Raw genomic sequence first — 22862 nt, forward strand, 5'->3', positions numbered from 1 at the left:
TGGATGTCCTTTATTTACTGTGATGTGTGTTTGGGTGCCTTGTTTAGGGGTAGAGGTGAAGTCTGAGCTTTGCCTCATTCAGAGAGGAAAGGGGTTAGGGGTTCACTCTGACGTTCAGGCCATTCTCCCTGTGGAGTGGTGAGGGTGTACCTAATCTCCTAAGCCATGGAATTTCTGTTAGGGCCAGAAAAGCAAAACCTAGTATAGTTCAATTTGTGTTGGAATGAAAGTAAGAGACAAGTGTCTTAGAAGCCTGTCATTGTTTTGTGAGGGTCTTTAAATATCCTGTAGTCGTGGGCCATGTTGGGCCCTTGTACGCCCAGGTATACATGAGCTTGTGTGCACCTATACCCTGATACAGATATACCTGGTCGGGGGAGGTGCTCAGGCACTGGAATGAGAGGGGTTAACAGGGAAGGACAGGGTTATTTCTGGGCCAAGATTCAGAGATTCCCCTGGAGACCCAGGTATCCGGGGCGCCCCCACAATGCTGGGCCTGAGGCCAGTTGCACTTCTTGGCTGTCACGTGGTTTCCCAGCTTAGCTGGGCTGGGGGAGGAGCAGGGTCCAGAGTCAACTCTGCCCCGAGCCCTAGGTTGGCCAGAAGGTAGCAGACAGACAGACGGATCTGACCCCTCTTGGATCCTCCAGTCATGAGGCTGCTCTGGGGGCTGATCTGGGCATCCAGCTTCTTCACCTTATCTCTGCAGAAGCCCAGGTCCTGGAGGCGGGATGCTGGGTGCTTGGATTGGGGCAGGGCTGGCAACAGGACCCGATTCAGGAGTGAGGGAGAGCAGGGGTGGAGGGGTCAGAGCGAAGTCTGACTGCTGATCCTGTCTGTTCTCCCCAGGTTGCTCTTGTTCTCTCCTTCTGTGGTTCATCTGGGGGTCCCCCTATCGGTGGGGGTGCAGCTCCAGGATGTGCCCCGAGGACAGGTAGTGAAAGGATCAGTGTTCCTGAGAAACCCGTCTCATAATAACGTCCCCTGCTCCCCAAAGGTGGACTTCACCCTTAGCTCGGAAAGAGACTTCGCACTCCTCAGTCTCCAGGTAACCAGACCCCATTCCCTCCTGCTGCTTGTGGGGGCTTCCCACCCTGTTCCCATCTGTCTTGTAAGTGTCTTCATCTTCCCACTGGCCTCCTCCCCTCCAGTCTTCCCACCCTGGCATTCTCCTTCCATGTTTCTCCCTTGGTCTCTGTCCTTTTTGGTCAGCTCTCTCTTGCTCCCTCTCCCTCTCCCGACAGGTGCCCTTGAAAGATGCCAAGAGCTGTGGCCTCCATCAACTCCTCAGAGGCCCTGAGGTCCAGCTGGTGGCCCAGTCGCCATGGCTAAAGGACTCTCTGTCCAGAACGACAAACATCCAGGGTGTCAACCTGCTCTTCTCCTCTCGCCGGGGGCACCTCTTTTTGCAGACGGACCAGCCCATTTACAACCCTGGCCAGCGAGGTGAGTCTCAGCTCCAGGGCCTCAACCTTTAACCCCCTCCAAGCCCTCTCAGGATGAGTTTGTTGCCCCCTAAGTGAGATAACCTGAGAGAAAGTGCCACACGGAAGGGGTGCTTAGGAAACATTTGTCCCCTGCTCCCTCTGTGGAGTTGGACCCACCCTCCCCTTGCACATGGACCCCTGCTCACCTCTCTCCTCCTCCACTCCCAGTTCGGTACCGGGTCTTTGCTCTGGATCAAAAGATGCGCCCGAGCACTGACACCATCACAGTCACGGTGGAGGTGAGTCCCCGACCTCTGGCCTTCCTGATCCTGGCCACTGACGTGACCTCCTGCCTGTGACCACTTCTCCCCTTGCAGAACTCTCACGGCCTCCGCGTGCGGAAGAAGGAGGTGTACATACCCTCGTCCATCTTCCAGGATGACTTTGTGATCCCAGACATCTCAGAGTGAGCGCTCCCAATGTGGGGGCTGCCCCCAAGCTACACCACCCCAATTCCTATTAGGCTCTCCACCTCCCACACAGAGGCACATCCTGAGATGCCCTGACCCTCAGTCTCCTGAGCCTCCGGTTAACCCCCACAGTCCTCTTCCCAGGGAAGCAGGCCGCTGGCTCTCCGTGCCGCACTGTACAGATGGGCTGAGCCCCTTCCTTGTCCATTCTCAGGCCAGGGACCTGGAAGATCTCAGCCCGATTCTCAGATGGCCTGGAATCCAACAGCAGCACCCAGTTTGAGGTGAAGAAATACGGTGAGAGCTGGAAACTGGAGGGACAGGCAGCTGCTTTCCTGAAGGAAATAAGGGTGGAAGGAGAGGTAGTGGGAGCAGCTCAAGGCAGGGAGATATGGGTGCCACAGCCCTGAGCGGAGGGGAGTCTTTGAGCTGGAGTCTGACCTGCCTATCCCTTCACCCTGGGTCAGTCCTTCCCAACTTTGAGGTGAAGATCACCCCTGGAAAGCCCTACATCCTGACGGTGCCAGGCCATCTTGATGAAATGCAGTTAGACATCCAGGCCAGGTAATCCCTCCCTCCCCACCTCTGCCCACCAGCACCGGGTCCTGCTCCCTACTCAGTATGAATGGGCTCCTGCTTCCCTGCCCTCAGGCCATTATTCCCCCAGCCCTTGGCCCACCCTCTTCTCTCTGCCACGACAGGTACATCTATGGGAAGCCAGTGCAGGGGGTGGCATATGTGCGCTTTGGGCTCCTGGATGAGGATGGTAAGAAGACTTTCTTTCGGGGGCTGGAGAGTCAGACCAAGGTAGGAAGGAGAATAGGGGCTGGGGAGGGGAAGGGGCAAGGGAGGTGAGGTGGGAGACTCAGTCTCACCCTGTGTCCTGTTTCTTTCTATGCCCCAGCTGGTGAATGGACAGAGCCACATTGTCCTCTCAAAGGCAGAGTTCCAGGACGCCCTGGAGAAGCTGAATATGAGCATTACTGACCTCCAGGGGCTGCGCCTCTACGTTGCTGCAGCCATCATTGAGTCTCCAGGTGGGTGACTTTCCCTTATTGTAACCCCAGACCCTTGCCTCTGACCTCTGAGCTAACCCTCTGTCCTCTAGCACCAACACCACCCCACTTCTCCCACCTCATCTCAGACTCAAAACTAGGAAACACCCAGGAGACCTGGTCTCTCTCCAACTCTGTCTCTGTGACTCAGCCCTTTTCCCTGGCTCAGTTTATGTATTTATTTGCTCGTTCTGCTCATTCGTTCACTCCTCCAGTGGACATGTGTTGTTCAATGTCCTGTGCTGGGCCTCAGCATGCACAGACATGTTGGGGACCAGCCTCAACGCCACCCGTAAGGTTCCTGAAGTCCAGTGGGCAACACAGGAATGAGAAGAGACAGGTTAAGAGTTCAGAAAGAGTGGGGGCCAGGGGGCCAATTGCAAAATGGAGGCTGCAAAAGGCTCAGAGCTCTGGTCTCCACACTGTTTATTGAGTACAGTCACTTAGATCTAAGAAGCAGATGTTCAGGGAGAAATGGTGAAAGGGTGGCAGTGGGTCATAGGCATAATCTATAGCAATAGAGGTTTAAATGAATCTCCTTTGTGCTCAAACAGCGTGTCTTTAAATTATCGTAGAGTAGCTAGTGGAAGTGGGCTTAGCAAGGAGCCTGCATGTCTGTCCAGTGCTTCAAAGGAGGGTCTTTCTCCTTGAACGCAGTGTTTACAGATAAGAGAGGGGGTCTCACTCTGAGCATGGGAACGTGATGGCAATTAGGAGGCTTTTCTCCTCAGAGGCCTCTTGTGGCTTTCCACAACTTATTGTCTCATATTTTTATGGCCAGTTTGTACAGGCACCCCACAAGTCCTTTTCCCAACATGCCCCCCTCCCTTTTTTTTTTTTAAACCGCTATTGCTATTATGGCTTATTTGTGGTGTTTGGTCTGTTTTCAGAAGCGTCTTTTGCATCTGTAGACTAAAAGTAAACAGCATAAACAGATACACATTAAAGTAAAATTTGTAATAGTTGATCCTTTAATGGTCTTAATCCGTTTAAGAGGATTTATGTTTGAAAGTCCATCAGTGGCTCCAACGAGAATGTCAGTCTCAGGCAGGAGAGTTAAATGAGACTGAGATGCTTTAAAAACCTGTTTCTTAAAAATTTGGTTATATTTAATGTTAAATTTTTATTTTTTTCTTTTAGATGATGTCTAACTTTTTTTAAATGATGTTTAGTAGTATTATATGAATGGGGAGTTATGTAGAAATTGGAAGTATTTCAATTACATTGTACTTGTAATTGATGTTTTAAGTTTATTGTACGATCTTCCATTTAAATAACAGTCTGTCTAAGATCATTTGTTTGATTTGTCAATTGTTGGTCTATTTGGGTCTGAGAATTCCACAATTTTGAGGAATTTTTTTGTTAACTATTGACATATTTTGTAGTTTGAACAGAGGAGTGTAAAGCAATTCCAGCAGCCGCAGCAGTAGCTGTGACTGCAGTAAGGCCCATAAGACTGTTATAAGGGTAAAAATAAATCTCTTTGTTTTGGTAAACACTTTTTTAAAAAACATTTTTGTGACAATATGAATGGAAGGAGAGGCTTTCTAAGGTCTGTTGAGGGAAACTGGTATCCAAACTCCTTTTTTAGTTTTTATCAGTAACACAGATATTTTTACACTGAATGTGGAATTAATACAGGTGAAAAGGTGACAGTTTTGACAAGTAATAGTTTGAGAATTAGGTCGAATGTCAATATTTTTGACCATTAACATAAAAGGAGGGTTGACACAACTCTGAATGGGCACTGTTTGGTTGGAAGAAAACTGATACACAAATTGAAGTTTTTAACATTTTTTTTTAAGATAATATATTTTTTTCTAAACTTAAATATGAGATTGGGCCATTATTAACTTTCATAATTTGGAGTGTTTAGGGCCTATTATTGGATTAATTATTTTGGGATGTGGGCCGGCCGTCCTAAAATTGGTCCAAATTATGGGAAAATGAGCACGTTTTTCAGTGTAAGTAGTGTTATCTTTTTGATAGTGTAGTTTCTGTTTTAGTTTTGTCTTGTATTTATTATTTTGATTGGTACAATTAACTGTAAAGGTCCCCTTAGGGGACCAATTAATGACAATTTCATAGGAATTATTTTGTAGTACCATAGTGTGATCAGAGATGTAATTTTTTAAAATTAATATTTTTAAATTATTTGGCCATTGTTGAGGTTGTTGGCACCTCTTTTTTGGGGGCTTAAACCGTTTTAATTGAATTGAACTCTGTGAATGATCCGGGCTCCATCCAGAAAATAAATGATAGGATACTGGTCTTTGATTATGACCTGGAATTTTAACTAGTCAATGTTGTCAGTAGCCTTTTAGGCAACTGATAGTTGGCCTTATGTAAAAAGGGGGGAACTGATAACCTATGGACACATTTATTAACATTTTTTTTTTTCCTTTGGGTGAGAGGGCCCATGAGTATTTGTAGGCTTAGGGATCCAAACACTATTATTAACATAAACTTCAACCGGGGATTTTAACCATGTGACAGGCCTAATTAAAGGCAGGAATGGGACACCTGCCCAATAGGTATAATTTTGGGCTGTTGTAGCCACAGGTTTGTTAGGCGAGGAGGTCACTGTTTTTATTTTGGCTTTGTATTCTAGGATTAGTAAATAACAGAAGACAAACATGAGTATAATTAGTAACTTTTTTTTTAGTAAAAGAGTGACCTGTAGTGTTACTTGGCATCTTAGTTTACTATATGTTATTAATGAGGAACCCCACTGGGGGTATGCTAATTTATTTTAGCTAAGCAGTTATGTTATTAGAAGCTGAGAAGGGGGTGTTTGTTAAAGTAATAGGGCAGAAGAAAGGCGGATTTAAGGTATGAGCTTAATACAGTGTAGCAGGTATAGGTAGTAGGCAAAGTGAGAGAATTAAAAATGAATAAATTATTTGGCTTAGACTTTTGTTTTTTTAGTATAATGTCTGGGGCCTGTGTTGTTTGTGGAAGTTGCATTGTTGAGGCTGTAGTTCCCGTAGGGTCTTTTTTAGGCTGGTTGAAATTTTTTTTTATTTTTTAATTTTTTATCCTTTGATGAGGACGTAGTCTTTAGGCTGGTACTGGAAATTTTAGGAGTGGAGTCTGTGTTAAGAGACTTTTTACAATTTTTAAAGAGCAGGTTAGTGTTTTAAGAAAAACTTGTGTTTTATTTTAATGTTTAGTTTATAGAAAAACTGGATGATATCTTTTTAACTTTAGTAAATACGTTTACATACGGAATTTTTTACAATTATCATTTTAAAACTTTAGACCTTTAAGTCAAAAATTATACAACCTTCTTTGTATAAAATTTTTTATAACATTTTTTATGACTTTTACAGACAATTTTTAACATGTCTTAACTTTTTCTGTTTTATAATTTTTTTTACTAAAGGTACATTTTTATAACTTTTTAAATTTTTTTACTTTTTTTGTATTTTTTTGATTTTTGTCTTAGTCTTTTTTTTACTTTTATTTTTTTAAATGTGTAATAATTAGATGAGTGTTGGTAACAATGGATATATATACATATTTTAGTTTTTAAAATTTAGGGATGTGTTTAACATCTGTTTGCCACAACTGATTAGGCTCCAATTCTTTAGGGTTAACACCTGTTGAAGGAGGGGATGTGCCTGTGAGCTGGTAATCTGGGCATTGTGGGATAATTTGTTTAGCCAGCCTCTGTGTAAGTTGAAATTATTTCAACTTACACAATTGGAATAACTTTGTAAGTTGAAATTATTTCAACTTACACAATTGGAGAAACTTAGATAAGTTTCTCCAATTTTGGTGGAATAATCGATGTGATTGGGTGGCTTGGTCAAGCAGTGATGTCATAACCTGAAGGTCTGCTTGATTATTGCCATAAGCCAATGGGCCAGGCAGAGAGCTGGGGGTTCGAATGTGTGTAATAAAAGTAGGATGTGTACCTTGGTCTAGTAATTGTTGAAGTTGAAGAAAAAGACCACACAGAGTGGGCTGTAATAGTTTTTAAATAAATACACAGAATAACCTTAGCTCTCTGAATGTTAGTAAATTCAGATCAAGTGATTGGATTATGTGGTCTCCACCAGACTGTTGCTTTTTCATGTTTACCAGACCCACCAGTAAAAACAGCTATGGCCCCTTCCAAAGGGGCATCATGAGTAATTTTTGGAAGAACCTATGTAGTTAATTTTAAGAACTGAAAAGTTTTTAGGATAATGATTATTAATACATCCAACAAATTTTGTTAAATTAATTTGTCATGTAACTGAGTTAATAAATGCCTGTTTAACCTGATTTTTATTTATTGGAACTATAATTTTTATTGAGCTCAGTGCCACAAAGTTTAATAATTCGTATATGAGCCTGTCCAATTAGAATTGCCATCTGATTTAAGTATACTGTAAGTGCTTTTATGGTATTATGTGGCAAAAAGGACCATTTAACTAAATCATCGTTTTGAACAATAACCCCCATTATTGTGTGGTTAGTGTGAAGTAGGGAACACAATGAATTATACAGGCAAGTCTGAGTCAATCCTACTGACCTGGGCTTGCTGAATTTTGTTTTCAATTACTCATAACTCTTTCATGGCCTTGGGTGTTAGTTCTCTGTTACTGTGTAAGTTGGTATTTCCCCTCAATATTGAGAAGAGATTAGACATAGCATAAGTAGGAATTGCTAAAGTGGGCCAAATCCAATTAATATCTTCTAACAATTTTTGAAAATTATTTAAGGTTTTGAAAGAATCTCTTCTAATTTGAACCTTTTGAGGCTTAATGGCTCTGTCCTGTACTTGTATTTTCAAATACTGAAAAGGAGTGGTTGTTTGAATTTTGTCAGGTGCCGTAAGTAATTCAGCATTTGTAATTGTCTTTTGCAAAGATTAATGACATTGAATAAGTTGGTCTCTATGTTTTGCTGCACAAATCTGGAAATTGATCTCTAACAGGCTGGATAGTTCTGCCTACAAAAGTTTGACAAACTGTGGGACTGTTTAACATACCCTGGGGCAAAACTTTCCAATGATATTTGGCTGCAGGTTTTTTGTTATTAGCGGCAGGAATGGTAAAGGCAAATTTTTTGAAATCTGCCTCTGCTAAAGGAATTGTAAAAAAGCAGTCTTTCAAATCTATAATAACAAGCGGTCACTCTTTAGGGAGCACAGTGGGGGATGGGAGCCCAGGTTGTGAGGTTCTCATCGGTTGAATTACAGCGTTGACGCCATCTACCGGACTTTTTCTTAATTACAAATACTGGGGAATTCCAAGGAGAGAAAGTGGGTGAAATACATCCTTTTTTTAGTAGTTTATTTTATAAAGCACCCCCAACTTTTCCTTAGGGAGCAGCCACTGTTCGACCCAGATGGGGTGCCGGGTCATCCATTTTAAGGGAAATTGCTCCTTCACTGGGTGAACCTGAATTGCCCCATCTCCATAATGAACTGTGGGTCAGGCAATAATGGGCACAGTGAGCCGAGTCTCGGTGAGCCGAGTCTCGGGCTCCTTCCCCCTGCACTCACTCGGCTGAGGAGGAGGTGGCCATTCTGGACATTCCTCTAGAGGAACCGTGGGCTGAACAATTTTTTGAGTAGGTTTAGGGAGACTGGGGAGATTGGCATAAATCACCTTCAGACTCTCCTTTTTGTTAGTACTTGGTAGAGGTGGTTCAGAGTTCTGATTATCAAACTCCTCTCTCTCCTCCTCTGACTCAGCCTCATTATCTATCTGAAAAGGCTCCAGTGCTGCACGCACCAATGACCAAAGTGACCAAACAAGCAAAGGAATTTCCTTTCCTTCTCTATATGCTCTTTTAAGGTCCTTTCCAACTCCTTCTTAATGTTTTAATTTCAAAGTTTCCTGTTTTGGGAACCAAGGGCAAAATTGTTCCATAGCATGAAACAAATCCATAAGACTTTCCGTATCAACTTTTACCCCACCATGCTTGAAGAGCTGCCGTAGGAAGCTCAAATATGTGGTGTACTTACTTTCAGTTTTTCCCATTGTGTCCCTAGCTTTCTCTGGGTGCCCCACTTACCTGTAGAGGTTAAAACTTTTATGTCCTTGGGAGTCCATTGTTCGTTGGTCCTCTGTTTCACACGCTTGAGCGTTTCCTCACCGGATTCTTTTGGGCCCCATGTTGGGCGCCAGAATGTTGGAGACCAGCCTCAACACCACCCGTAGGGTACCTGAACTCTGGTGGCGACAAAGGAATGAGAAGAGACAGGTTGAGAGTTCATAAAGAGTGGAGGCCAGGGGGCCAATTGCAAAATGGAGGCTGCAAAAGGCTCAGAGCTCTGGTCTCCACACTATTTATTGAGTACCATAACTTAGATCTAAGAAGCAGATGTTCAGGGCAAAACAGTGAAAGGGTAGCAGTGCGTCACAGGCATAATCTATAGCAGAAGCGCTTTAAATGAATCTCCTTTGTGCTCAAACAGCATATCTTTAACTTACCGGAGAGTAGCTAGTGGGAGTGGGCTTAACTAGGAGCCTGCACGTCTGTCCACATTCCAGTGCTTCAAAGGAGGGTCTTTCTCCTTGAATACAGTGTTTACAGATAAGAGAAAGCAGGTCTCACTCTGAGCATGGCAATTAGAAGGCTTTTCTCCTCAGAGGCCTCTTGGGGCTTTCCACAACTTATTGTCCCATATTTTTATGGCCAGTTTATACAGGCACCCCACAAGTCCTTTTCCCAACACAGACAGGAATACGGCGGCCTGCGCCCTGGGAGCTCACTGTCTTGTGGGAGGGAACCACTCAAGCCACTCCCCACTTGTCCTCCTGTCCCTCTCTTCTTGGGCTCTGTCCCCCACCTCTCTCTGTCCTTTGTCTTGCAGGTGGGGAGATGGAGGAGGCAGAGCTCACATCCTGGTATTTTGTGTCATCTCCCTTCTCCTTGGATCTTAGCAAGACCAAGCGACACCTTGTGCCTGGGGCCCCTTTCCTGCTACAGGTTTCTTCCAGAGGGGAAGGATGAGTAGGGAGGGTGTGGTAGTTAGGAGGGCTCAGGGTCTGACCACTCTCTTTTGCCTGCCCTCGTTTACCTGCCTAGGCTTTGGTCCGTGAGATGTCAGGCTCCCCAGCTTCTGGCATTCCTGTCAAAGTTTCTGCCAGGGTGTCTTCTCCTGGGTCTGTTCCTGAAGTCCAGGACATTCAACAAAGCACAGATGGGAGTGGCCAAGTCAGCATTCCAATAATTATCCCTCAGACCATCTCAGAGCTGCAGCTCTCGGTAGGACTCCTCGGACCCCTGGGAGATGGTGGGGGAAGGGGAGGAGGGTGAGCTGGGGTCCCAAGGATCCATGGCCTGACTTGGGGGGAAGGTGGGGTACCTGGCTCTGAGCTACTACCCTATTCGCACCTGCCCCCCTCTCCAGGTATCTGCAGGCTCTCCCCATCCAGCCATAGCCAGGCTCACTGTGGCAGCCCCACCTTCAGGAGGCCCTGGGTTTCTGTCTATTGAGCGGCCAGATTCTCGACCTCCTCGTGTTGGGGACACTCTGAACCTGAACTTGCGAGCCGTGGGCAGTGGGGCCACCTTTTCTCATTACTACTACATGGTGTGCATGAGCTGGGGAGTCGAGGAGGGCTGGGGTGCAGGGAAGAGCCCTCTGGGTGGGGCTGGGAGGTTCAAGGCTGAGGCTGTCCCATGAAGAGGCAACCACTCTTGTCCCTCCCCTTCTTGGCCCAGATCCTATCCCGAGGGCAGATCGTGTTCATGAATCGAGAGCCCAAGAGGACCCTGACCTCGGTCTCGGTGTTTGTGGACCATCACCTGGCACCCGCCTTCTACTTTGTGGCCTTCTACTACCATGGAGACCACCCAGTGGCCAACTCCCTGCGAGTGGATGTCCAGGCTGGGGCCTGCGAGGGCAAGGTGACCGGGGTCAGGAGAGACGGCACTTGTGCTGAGGGGGTTGAGGACAGGGTGATTGCCAACAGGGCATGGATTTAGCTTGGGGGCAGTGAGGATACCGGGACTGAAGGAAGCTCTCCCACTCTGACCGCCCCCGCCTCCCGCCCCTGCCAGCTGGAGCTCAGCGTGGACGGTGCCAAGCAGTACCGGAACGGGGAGTCCGTGAAGCTCCACTTAGAAACTGACTCCCTAGCCCTGGTGGCACTGGGAGCCTTGGACACAGCTCTGTATGCTGCAGGCAGCAAGTCCCACAAGCCCCTCAACATGGGCAAGGTTTGTCCAGACCCTCTCCACAGCCCTCTCACCCCTCCGTGGCTCATCCCCCTGCTTCCCTGAGCCCTGGGCGCAGCCCCTGGATCCCACTGAGGCTCCCCACAGTCTCTTCCCCACTTGGCCCTGTGGTCTCCATCTCCTGGCTCTGTATCCTTTCCTATCCCCCCATGCGCTGCCCTCTCACCTGTGCCGAGTGCTCGGTCCTGCCCCTCAGCCACGCTTGGCTCCTGGCATTCCTGTCTTTCTTGCAGGTCTTTGAAGTTATGAACAGCTATGACCTCGGCTGTGGTCCTGGGGGTGGGGACAGTGCCCTTCAGGTGTTCCAGGCAGCGGGCCTGGCCTTTTCTGATGGAGACCAATGGACCTTATCCAGAAAGAGTGAGAACAGAGAAGGAAGGGGAGTGGGTGGTGGGAAGATAAGGAAGGAGGAAGGGCCTGAGGGGTCCAGGTAGGAAGAGTCGGGGCGGGAAGGGCTGGGCAGGGGAAGGGGAGGAGGGGAGGAGGCCGAGTGCCTGACGGCTGGACTGCAGGCTTTCTCTCTACCAGGACTAAGCTGTCCCAAGGAGAAGACAACCCGGAAAAAGAGAAACGTGAACTTCCAAAAGGCGATTAATGAGAAATGTGAGTTGCGGGTGCCTAGGCAGTAGCTTGGGCTCTCCACCTGGGCTCTCCACCTTGGGCTCTCCACCTGGGATCCGGGTTGGGGATCTGCCTCTCTGCCCCTCGGCTGCTTGCTGAACCAACGTGTGGTATTTGGGGCCAGAGATCCGAATTCCGGGATTACAAGAGGAAGGGTGGGCAGCTCTCTCCACCAGCCTCTCTTATGTTGCTGGTCTCAAGGGTTCGGGGCGGGGGCTGAGGTGTATGTCCTTTTTGTCCTCTCATGCTCACCCCCACCTGGCCCTGCAGTGGGTCAGTATGCTTCCCCAACAGCCAAGCGCTGCTGCCAGGATGGGGTGACACGTCTGCCCATGATGCGTTCCTGCGAACAGCGGGCAGCCCGCGTGCAGCAGCCGGACTGCCGGGAGCCCTTCCTGTCCTGCTGCCAATTTGCTGAGAGTCTGCGCAAGAAGAACAGGGACAGGGGCCAGGCGGGCCTCCAACGAGGTGAGGGGCTGGGTGGGGCTAGGGCACAGGTGGCGGCGCTTGGAAAGGCAGAACGGTCCCCTCCTCACTCCCGTCCACCGTGGTCCCCCAGCCCTGGAGATCCTGCAGGAGGAGGACCTGATTGATGAGGATGACATTCCCGTGCGCAGCTTCTTCCCGGAGAACTGGCTCTGGAGAGTGGAAACAGTGGACCGCTTTCAAATGTGAGAGTGTTTTTTGGCCCAGCCTTGTCTCTGCGCTGTGTCTGGGGGCCAGCCGCGGTATGACGGGCCTTCTCTGCCTTTCCCTACACAGATTGACACTGTGGCTCCCCGACTCTCTGACCACGTGGGAGATCCATGGCCTGAGCCTGTCCAAAACCAAAGGTGAGGTCACCCTGTCCGGGCCTCAGGTGATCCCGCTTCCATTTCCCTGTACCCCAGCTCCCTGTTCCCTTTGCCTTAGTGTAGGAAGAGTGTCCAGTGATCTGGGGAGGTCTGTGCCAGTGTGCAGCTGGCATGGGCCAGAGGGCAGAGGCAGACTGAGACAGAGCTGGGTCACCCCCACCCCTCCCTCCTGTGGCCCTGAAGCTTTGATGGCCCCTCTGATCTCTGCCCTTCTGCCCACGCTGCCCTTCCCTCAGGCCTATGTGTGGCCACCCCAGTCCAGCTCCGGGTGTTCCGCGAGTTCCACCTGCACCTCCGCCTGCCCGTGTCTGTCCGCCGCTTTGAGCAGCTGGAGCTGCGGCCTGTCCTCTATAACTACCTGGATAAAAACCTGACTGTGAGGCCCCGTGGGAGCCTGAGCATACAGGAGTTGGGGGAGCCAGGGCCCATGAGGGGTGGGGAGGCTAACCGGGCCAGGACTCTGGCCATCCTCGTTTTCTTGCCCTCAGGTGAGCGTCCACGTGTCCCCAGTGGAGGGGCTGTGCCTGGCTGGGGGCGGAGGGCTGGCCCAGCAGGTGCTGGTGCCTGCGGGCTCTGCCCGGCCTGTTGCCTTCTCTGTGGTGCCCACGGCAGCCGCCGCTGTGTCTCTGAAGGTGGTGGCTCGAGGGTCCTTCGAGTTCCCTGTGGGAGATGCGGTGTCTAAGGTGCTGCAGATTGAGGTGAATGGAGCACCCCTGAATATAAGTCCCCGGGCCCCTAGCTTTGTCCTCCACCCTCAGCGCTCTCTCTGCTGGCCAGGCCAGGGGCCCAACACCCAAACCAATGCCTTGGTCTGTTCACATCTACAATTCTGATCCAACTCTGTCCCTGGAATTGAAACTCAAAGGCCCGGGGGAGTCTGCGCTGGCAGGGCAGGCTGTAGTCATGTGTGACCTCACAACCATGTTTTCCCTGAGACAGAAGGAAGGGGCCATCCATACAGAGGAGCTGGTCTATGAACTGAACCCCCTGGGTGAGTGACCCTCTACCTCCAGCCATTGGTTTCCTAAGTGGGTACAGGTGGTGGGGGATGTGGACAGCAGGACAGGCTGCCAACTTCCCCCATTTCCCCAGACCACCGAGGCCGGACCTTGGAAATTCCTGGCAACTCTGATCCCAATATGATCCCTGATGGGGACTTTAACAGCTACGTCAGGGTTACAGGTGGGAGTGCCCTTTAGTCCCTTCCCAGTGGCCACCTTCAGATTCATGTGGGACCTGTGGATCCCTGCTTGGTCCCACTCCCCGTGAGCCTCTGACGCAGAGTCCTCAGACCTCCACCCTCTCCCTCCCATGTAGCCTCAGATCCACTGGACACTTTAGGCTCTGAGGGGGCCTTGTCACCAGGAGGCGTGGCCTCCCTCTTGAGGCTTCCTCGAGGCTGTGGGGAGCAAACCATGATCTACTTGGCTCCGACACTGGCTGCTTCCCGCTACCTGGACAAGACAGAGCAGTGGAGCACACTGCCTCCCGAGACCAAGGACCACGCCGTGGATCTGATCCAGAAAGGTTCTGGGTGCAAGGGCAAGCAGGAGGGGGCCAGGAAAGGACAGTTACTGGAAGTTGGACAGCCCAGGAGGCTACAGAGGGAAAGAAAGGGGGCCCCTGATGGGGATGGGGAGCATGGCCTTGGGCTCAAACAGCAGAAGGGTGAGTGTCACCTGAGCGGCCGTCTGTCCTCTCCAAGGCTACCTGCGGATCCAGCAGTTTCGGAAGGCAGATGGTTCATATGCGGCTTGGTTGTCACGGAGCAGCAGCACCTGGTGAGCTTGGGAGAGGAGTTCCAGGGTTCTGAGGGGGTCACGGCCGGGGCAGGGGCGGGACAGAGCTGGTACAATGGGAGGGGGAATAACCGGGCACCTGGGGGCGTGGGCATAACGATAAGCAAGTCCTTATCCCCAACCCTCCTTTCCTCCCCTCCAGGCTCACAGCCTTTGTGTTAAAGGTCCTGAGTTTGGCCCAGGAGCAGGTAGAAGGCTCGCCTGAGAAACTGCAGGAGACATGTAACTGGCTTCTGTCCCAGCAGCAGGCTGACGGCTCGTTCCAGGACCTCTCTCCAGTGTTACACAGGAGCATGCAGGTGCGGGCATGTTGGGGCTGGCCCGAGTAGTGCCTGTCGGAGGACTCTCTTTGCCCCTTCCCCCTCCTGTTTGACATCTTCTTTTCTCCCCTCGCTAGGGGGGTCTGGTGGGCAATGATGAGACTGTGGCACTCACAGCCTTTGTGACCATCGCCCTTCATCATGGGCTGGCCGTCTTCCAGGATGAGGGTGCAGAACCACTGAAGCAGAGAGTGGTAAGTTCAGTGGCGTTGCTGCCCTCTGCTGGCCCCCAGCTCTCCCCCTTTTTCCTCAGGAACCCAGGGGTCCAGGCCCCAGACCCTCCTCCCGTTTTCTTCCAGGAAGCCTCCATCTCAAAGGCAAACTCATTTTTGGGGGAGAAAGCAAGTGCTGGGCACCTGGGTGCCCACGCAGCCGCCATCACAGCCTATGCCCTGACACTGACCAAGGCCCCTGCGGACCTGCGGGGTGTTGCCCACAACAACCTCATGGCAATGGCCCAGGAGACTGGAGGTGAGGGGTGAGGGGCTCCTGGCAGTGAGCCTGAGGCCCAGGGGACCTTAGGATCCCTGAGTGTGCCCAGAGGGAGAGGCTGGATGAAGAGTCAGAGGAGGAATGAAGGTATAAGCAGGGGTGGTTTGGGGGAGAATCAGGAGAGCCCAGCAGGGGGTGGCTAAGGGCCAGGGGACCAGGCTCTTCTCCCTGCCTTCCTGTTTACTCGTGGTCTCCCTTCACTTCCAGATAACCTGTACTGGGGCTCAGTCACTGGTTCTCAGAGCAATGCCGTGTCGCCCACCCCGGCTCCTCGCAACCCATCCGACCCCGTGCCCCAGGCCCCAGCCCTGTGGATTGAAACCACAGCCTATGCCCTGCTGCACCTCCTGCTTCACGAGGGCAAAGCAGAGATGGCAGACCAGGCTGCGGCCTGGCTCACCCGCCAGGGCAGCTTCCAAGGGGGATTCCGCAGTACCCAAGTAGGGGCCGCCCCCGGGCTCTGGGGGTGGGTAGTCCTGAGACCAAGGGCTTGAGTCCTGGCTCAACCTCCCTAGGACACGGTGATTGCCCTGGATGCCCTGTCTGCCTACTGGATTGCCTCCCACACCACTGAGGAGAGGGGACTCAATGTGACTCTCAGCTCCACAGGCCGCAATGGGTTCAAGTCCCATGCGCTGCAGCTGAACAACCGCCAGATTCGCGGCCTGGAGGAGGAGCTGCAGGTGAACCACTGCCTGGTGAACCACTCCCTCGCCTGGGTAGCCAGGACACCTGGGCCTTGTGGCCAGGCCAGAAGCCGTCCCCACCCTGCCACCCGTGGAATCCCTGCGGCACTTCTTCCTGGGGTCTCTGGGGGAAGACTGACTGCCTGGCTGTGTGACCTGGAGCTCTGAGCTTCAGTTTTCTCACTTGTACAGTAACATATGCAGAGTTCACCCTACAGGGTTGTTAGAAGGCTGAAGTGAGATAATTCACGTGCTGGTATAAACTTTGTGGAAATGTGAGGTGGGGAGAGGAGGTGGGGCTGTTTTGAGGAAGGAGATAAGTTATTGGAGCCACAAAAACAGGTTTGCTTGTGCCCTTCTAACATCGCCTTCCCTTTTCTGTTGCTGAAAGTTTTCCTTGGGCAGCAAGATCAATGTGAAGGTGGGAGGAAACAGCAAAGGAACGCTTAAGGTGAGGGCCAGGGAAGGGGCGGGGCCGGGCACTGGCAGAGGAGAGGGTGTGGAGTGAGAGGCCTGTGGGCAGAGGCGCATGGTCCGGGGAAGGAGGCAGACACCTCAGGGTTGGTGTCCCGTGCTTCCGTCCTGGGTGTTTTTCCCCCTGCTTGCTCTCCCCATCTCTGGGTACCTGTTGTTTCCTTTACCCGCCTCAGTGCTGATGGCTCCAAATCCCACTCCTCAGCCCAGGCCTCTTCCCTGAACCATGGGCCCCACTCGTCCCACTCCCACAGCACCTCAGACGAGGCATGTCCCAAAGCCCTTCTTCATTGTGTGTCTCTCGTCTGGCTGATGGGAGCCCCTCCCAGCCAGGAGCCCGCCCACTACTCTAGAGGCCGTGTTAGTGGCCCCTCTCTGAAGCCTGTGCTTATGTCCCTAGTGACTCCTCCTCTGCTCCCCTGCTGCCTGTGGCCCTTGGTGCTGGATCCTAGATTCTGTGCTAAGATGGGCTTCTCCCTGTCTGGACCTTCTCTCTACCTCCTGTCTCCCCTGTCTGATCCACTGTCCACACGGCAGTGACACTGACCTTCCAAAAGCCCCAGCCAGATCAGACTTGGGGAAGAGTCACTCCCCGCTGCCCATGGCTCAGATGGCTGGGCCTCTGCCCACCTCTCCGGCCAGACAGATCTCCTTGTCCACACAGATCCCCTTGCCTTTCCTGTCCTTCCCTGCTTCTTGGCCCACAGGACAAGCTCTTTCTCCTCCTTCAAGCCTTGGCCAGAAGCCTTTCCTGAGCTTTTCAGTCCAGCCTCTTCCCAGCACAGTCTAGCGTGTTGGCCTCTGGGGGCAGGCCCCTGCTTCTTTACCTCTCTGTCTCACCCGGTGCCTGTGGCGAATGTGGTGCCACTCGTGTGTGTGGACTGTGCAGTGACGGGGATGAAAAGGGGCTGAAGGCCTCAAATCCTGTAGCCTGGGGAGACGCCCTTAGGTATGGCACCAGAGAGGTCTGTGGCCTCACATGTCCTGTGTCCTCTCCCTGCCCCTTGCTGAGCCAGGTCCTTCGTATCTACAATGTCCTGGACATGAAGAACACGACCTGCCAGGACCTGCAGATAGAAGTGACAGTCAAAGGCCACGTCGAGTACACGAGTGAGTGTGGGGGTTGGGAGGCCTTGGGGCCCGGCAGGGGCTGGCGCAGGGAGCCGGGTGGCCATCCCGGCCCTCCTCACAATGCTTCCCTGTGCAGGGGAAGCAAACGAGGACTATGAGGACTATGAGTACGATGAGCTTCCAGCCAAGGACGACCCAGATGCCCCTCTGCAGCCTGTGACACCCCTGCAGCTGTTTGAGGGTCGGAGGAACCGCCGCAGGAGGGAGGCGCCCAAGGTGGTGGAGGAGCAGGAGTCCAGGGTGCACTACACCGTGTGCATCTGGTGGGCACCGGGAGCTGCCCTGGGCCAGGGGAGGGAGGGCAGGACCCAGGCTGGGGCTGGGCTTCTGGAGCCCGCACAGGCAGAACCTGGACGACAGCTCACATGTCTCCACAGGCGGAATGGCAAGGTGGGACTGTCTGGCATGGCCATCGCGGACATCACCCTCCTGAGTGGATTCCACGCCCTGCGTGCTGACCTGGAGAAGGTGTGGTCAACCACCCAGGGCAACCCCCTCTGCCCCAGGTACTGAGCCCTGTCATGTGCAGGGCCTGTGACCAACTCCCCTTTTCCACAGCTGACCTCCCTCTCTGACCGTTACGTGAGTCACTTTGAGACCGAGGGGCCCCACGTCCTGCTGTATTTTGACTCGGTGAGTGGGGAGAGATGAGGCAGGAAGGGACTCGATGGCACCGGGTTTACTGAGTATGCGTTAGGGGGTTTCTCAGGAGACAGCTGTGTCAGCGGCTGCTGCTCTTGAGAACTTATGATGTCATCAGAGAGAAGGACAAGAATGTGAGCCCGTGAGACACAGCAGAGTAAGGGGCAGACCTGCAGGCGGCAGGGACCGATGCCAGTCAGCGGGGACCCTCGGGGCTTGAGAGGGAGCCTTTCGTAAAGCTGGTTTTATTCAGCTTGAGGGGCTGCCTTTCTGTTTTTGTTGAACTTCCTATCTTTTTTAAAATATTAAAGCATATTTTCTTTTACAAAGTGATGGTGGCCATAGATGATAGTTGTATTTGTCTTTTCATGACCTTATTTGGCTAAAATAGTTATCAGCCCTCTTATGGTCCTCAAAACATTTTTATTTGTTTATTTAGTAAAGACAGGGTCTCGCTCTGTTGCCCAGGCTGGTCTTGAACTCCCGGCCTCAAGCGATCCTCTGGCCTAGGCCTTTCAAAGTACCGGATTTACAGGCCAGAGCCACCATGCCCGGCCTTCAAAAACTTTTTTTGAACATTTACTGTAACCTCTGGGAGAAAATGTGAGAAAGGTGTGGTGGCTGTCATTAGCCAGCTGTTTGTAGGTCAGGGAGACCCCTATCCAGTGTGTGCAGAGGGGCCAGCCCCCATCAGCTGGGGAAGCCTGGCTGACACATCTGGGTTGAACACAATGGAAAACACAGAGCCAGCAAGATTCCCGGATAGGGAGCTGACGGTGCAGCAGCCTGGCTCAGGAGGGACACCGGCACGGCACCGTGTGGACTGGGCCCGCGTGGGCACGAGGAGGGGTCAGGCCTGGGACCTGAGCCGGGGGGTCAGGCAGGATGACAGAACCTGCAGTTAGGTTGTGGCAAATAAAGGAGGACCCAGTTGTATCCATGACAAAGATGAGGCTGTGAGGAGGGCGAGTGGGTTTGGGGGCAGGCGGAGTGCCTTGGAGAACTTACAGGTCCTGCCACAATCCTAATGCAAGGATGGAGCTGCAAGTTCAGTTTGGGAATCATCAGCCTGGACTGGTTTGCTGGAAGCCAGGGAGTGGTTGAGACCCCCACAGGGGAGCTCTGAGGAAGGAAGTTCTGAAGGAGGGAACGTAAGAAATGACCAGGTCAGAACCAAGGGTGGTCCAGAAGCTAACGCTTAGCTTAGGGACAGTTTCACAGAGAACATGTCCATGATGCAAGACTCTGCCGAGGGCCTGGGGCAGTGAAGACTGGGGCAAGGTCACCCTCTGGGAAGTGAAGTCACCAGAGACCTTGCGGAGCAGCTTTGAGAGTTCTCTGAGTAGGAAGGTAACAGAATGTGAAGGACACTGGAGAGAAGGCCAATAGGAACCAAACAAAAACAGGCCAAGGAAACCCAGTACAGGGGGCTGCAGGGCCCAGGGAGTGGGTCCCTCATCTCTCCTCCCCACGCTTGGCCAGGTCCCCACCTCCCGGGAGTGCGTGGGCTTTGAGGCTGTGCAGGAAGTGCCGGTGGGGCTGGTGCAGCCGGCCAGCGCAACCCTGTACGACTACTACAACCCCGGTGAGCACTGCGGGACACCCTGGAATTCAGGAGAGCTTTGGCATAGGTGCCCTCCTATGGGACGGTGGACACCGGGCTAGTGAGGGGGGCAGAGAGCCCTGGGGCTCCCTGGGACTGAGGAGGCAGAATGGAGGGGCCCTAACTCCTCTCTGTTCTCCAGAGCGCAGATGTTCTGTGTTTTACGGGGCACCAAGTAAGAGCAGACTCTTGGCCACTTTGTGTTCTGCTGAAGTCTGCCAGTGTGCTGAGGGTGAGACTGAGGGCCTGGGGCGGGGCAGTGGAGGCGGGATGGCCGGGGCCCCCCGCACTGTCTGATGGGGCCCCCAACTTCAGGGAAGTGCCCTCGCCAGCGTCGCGCTCTGGAGCGGGGTCTGCAGGACGAGGATGGCTACAGGATGAAGTTTGCCTGCTACTACCCCCGTGTGGAGTACGGTCAGTCTTCCCACCGAGGCCCTGGCCTGACCCTCCCTCGGGGACTGGCTGTTTTGGTCTCTCTGGGTGTAGCCTGCTCCTCTTACAGGTCATGCACATAGCCTGTTTGCTCTGACACCAACTTCCTACCCTCTCAGCCTCAAACTCACCTTTCCCCCTTCTCCTCACCCACTCTTAGGCTTCCAGGTTAAGGTTCTCCGAGAAGACAGCAGAGCTGCTTTCCGCCTCTTTGAGACCAAGATCACCCAAGTCCTGCACTTCAGTATGAAGCAAACCGGAGAGGCGGGCAGGGCTGGGGGGAGACAGGGAGGCTGAGGTGTGGCCGAGGACCTGACCATCTGGAAGTGTGAAAATCCCCTTGGCCTGTCAGAGGCCTTGGACTTGGCCATAAATAGGGAGGCAGTGGCACCTCTCCATGGGGGTGGCGAAGGTGGAATGAGAGGATCTATACAGAGCCCCCAGCCTGGGCTCACCCTGCACCTTCTCTTCCCCTCTGACCGCTTTTGCGCACATCATCCCCACAGCCAAGGATGTCAAGGCCACTGCTAATCAGATGCGCAACTTCCTGGTTCGAGCTTCCTGCCGCCTTCGCTTGGAACCTGGGAAAGAATATTTGATCATGGGTCTGGATGGGGCCACCTACGACCTCGGGGGACAGTGAGTCATCTGGTCCCCTCAGTCTCTTGCCCTCCCCATGCCTCACCAACTAGGCCTTGCCCCTCAGAAGCCAGATGCCTGTGCTCTCCGTTCCCACCTGCCATCCTCCCGAGCCCTGCTGACTGCCCCTTTGTCCCCTGCAGCCCCCAGTACCTGCTGGACTCGAATAGCTGGATCGAGGAGATGCCCTCTGAACGCCTGTGCCGGAGCACCCGCCAGCGGGCAGCCTGCGCCCAGCTCAACGACTTCCTCCAGGAGTATGGCACTCAGGGGTGCCAGGTGTGAGGGCTGCCCTTCCACCTCCCCTGGGAGGAACCTGAGCCTGGGAACCATGAAGCTGGAAGCACCACTGGGTCCGCTTTCCTGAACACAGCCTGGAACCAGGGCATATTAAAGGCTTTTGGCAGCAAAGTGTCAGTGTGTGTTGCTAGGGCTGAGAGCAGTGCCCCTGCCTGATCCAGTTCTGGGCAGGCCAGGTTGACATAACCTTAGACTCTCTGAGCCCTGATGATCCTTGGGCTGTCCAGCTCTGCCAGACCCTCCCAGATGACCCACTAGGGGTCTAGTGCTTCACAGGACCACCCCGAGCAGGACCCAAGAGCCTGCACCCCAAGGACCAGAGTCCATGCCAAGACCACCCTTCAGCTTCCAAGGCCCACCACTGCCCAGCTGTTGCCAGTCACCATGGCCTCAGGCAGGGCTTGTGCTCCGCTGACAACTCTGACACAGCTCTTCTGCCTCATGAGCTGTTGTCCAGCCACACCTCCCCGACTCTGTCCTCAAGCTGCTGGCGGTTCTGAGGTCTGTGGATTTTAGCTGAGTTCCGGGCTGTTGAAAGCCTGCTGACACTTGGTTCTGTTATCAGTGGAATGAGGTGACTTTCCCGGAATTGTGCAATCCTCAGGTCCGGTAGTGTCTTCTTCCAGTTACTGGTTTCAAACAAGCCAAAAGTCTGACTTTGGTGTGTTTGTGAATCCTCTGAGGAAGTCGCTGTTCTCCTGGGGTCTACCCTCCCCACCCCGCCTGCCTAACTTTCCTGCATTTAGTGGCACACCTGGGGTCTTCAGAGATGACTCCGAAATCTGTCCAAAGAAGTTTGGTGAGATCAGTTTCCGTAGAGGTCATGACAGTTCAGCAGCCTGCCATCCAGTCATTCGACAGAAATTCGGGAAACTTTCACTTCATGCCATGCCCTGTGTCAGGTGCCAGAGATACAGCTACTCACTCCAGGGCTCATCGCTGGGAAGACAGATAAGAGGACGGGCAGTCCCCACCCTCTGTGAAAGATGTGATGTCAGGAAGCAGTGTGGTCCTGTGGGGCATCTAACCAAGTCAGGGACATTGCCAGGCAGGGACAGGGAAGGCTTCCTGGAGCAGGTGGCCTCCAAGTGGGGCTCTGAAGACTGAGAAGGAGCCAGGCAAAGAGCAGGGGTAGATGAGGGCATCTGGGGCAGAAGGAGGATATACAAAGGCCCGGAGGCCGGGGGCAGGACAGGGTACCTTTGGGGACATAGCATGTAATTGACCACATTTGGAGTTTGGATTTGGAAGTGGTGGAAGAGATGGAGATGGTGAGACAAGTAGTAAGCACGCCAGCCTTCCAGGTGCGCTCCTTTCCAATGAGCGCTGTCTTATCCTATGTAACTTTGAGAAGTTTGGAACTTTCCCACTGTGGCAGAGGTTTCCTGAGGCTTTTGCATATGTGGCCCTATGGTTGCCCATCAGATCTTTCTCCCAGTAGCTGGTCAGCATGGTGGTGGCATAAGCCCATTTTCCGGAGCCAGGGATTCAGTTGCAGCAAGACATGGCCCGGTCTGGGAGGTCACCCATGAAGAAGGCAGTAGCTGTCATTGTCCAACCCCAGAAATCCCAATCCTGTTTTCTCCCTCTCAGTCCTGATCATGGATTCAGCAGCAGTGAACTCGCCAATGTAGTGGGTGGCACAGCCAGGGTCTTGACTCTGGCTCTGCAGTAGCAGATTCTGGAAAAGCTCTGAGGGGAGAGAGACCCCCACTGGTCCAAGGGTCTGGCAC

General features: G+C 52.5%; 1 protein-coding gene across 1 annotated transcript; it reads left to right on the plus strand.

Moving 5' to 3' along the window:
* The first annotated feature begins 107 nt into the window (after positions 1-107).
* LOC112131287 (complement C4-B) lies at positions 108-21240 on the plus strand. Its single transcript, XM_054558716.2, has 41 exons — positions 108-717; positions 850-1048; positions 1245-1446; positions 1656-1726; positions 1805-1893; positions 2112-2194; positions 2365-2461; positions 2599-2704; positions 2802-2934; positions 9767-9882; positions 9982-10161; positions 10307-10489; positions 10621-10806; positions 10960-11118; positions 11370-11496; positions 11665-11739; positions 12028-12225; positions 12317-12428; positions 12520-12590; positions 12848-12987; positions 13100-13309; positions 13551-13602; positions 13704-13793; positions 13929-14138; positions 14317-14392; positions 14553-14709; positions 14808-14924; positions 15030-15201; positions 15430-15662; positions 15738-15905; positions 16300-16359; positions 17399-17492; positions 17590-17776; positions 17891-17981; positions 18072-18146; positions 19638-19740; positions 19901-19990; positions 20074-20172; positions 20351-20434; positions 20697-20829; positions 20973-21240. The coding sequence occupies exons 1-41, from the start codon at positions 653-655 to the stop codon at positions 21112-21114; spliced, it is 5235 nt and encodes a 1744-aa protein (XP_054414691.2). The 5' UTR covers positions 108-652; the 3' UTR covers positions 21115-21240.
* The last annotated feature ends 1622 nt before the right edge of the window (positions 21241-22862 follow it).

Source organism: Pongo abelii, chromosome 5 (genome assembly GCF_028885655.2).
Source record: "Pongo abelii isolate AG06213 chromosome 5, NHGRI_mPonAbe1-v2.0_pri, whole genome shotgun sequence".
In the NCBI taxonomy this organism is placed as follows: Eukaryota; Metazoa; Chordata; class Mammalia; order Primates; family Hominidae; genus Pongo; species Pongo abelii.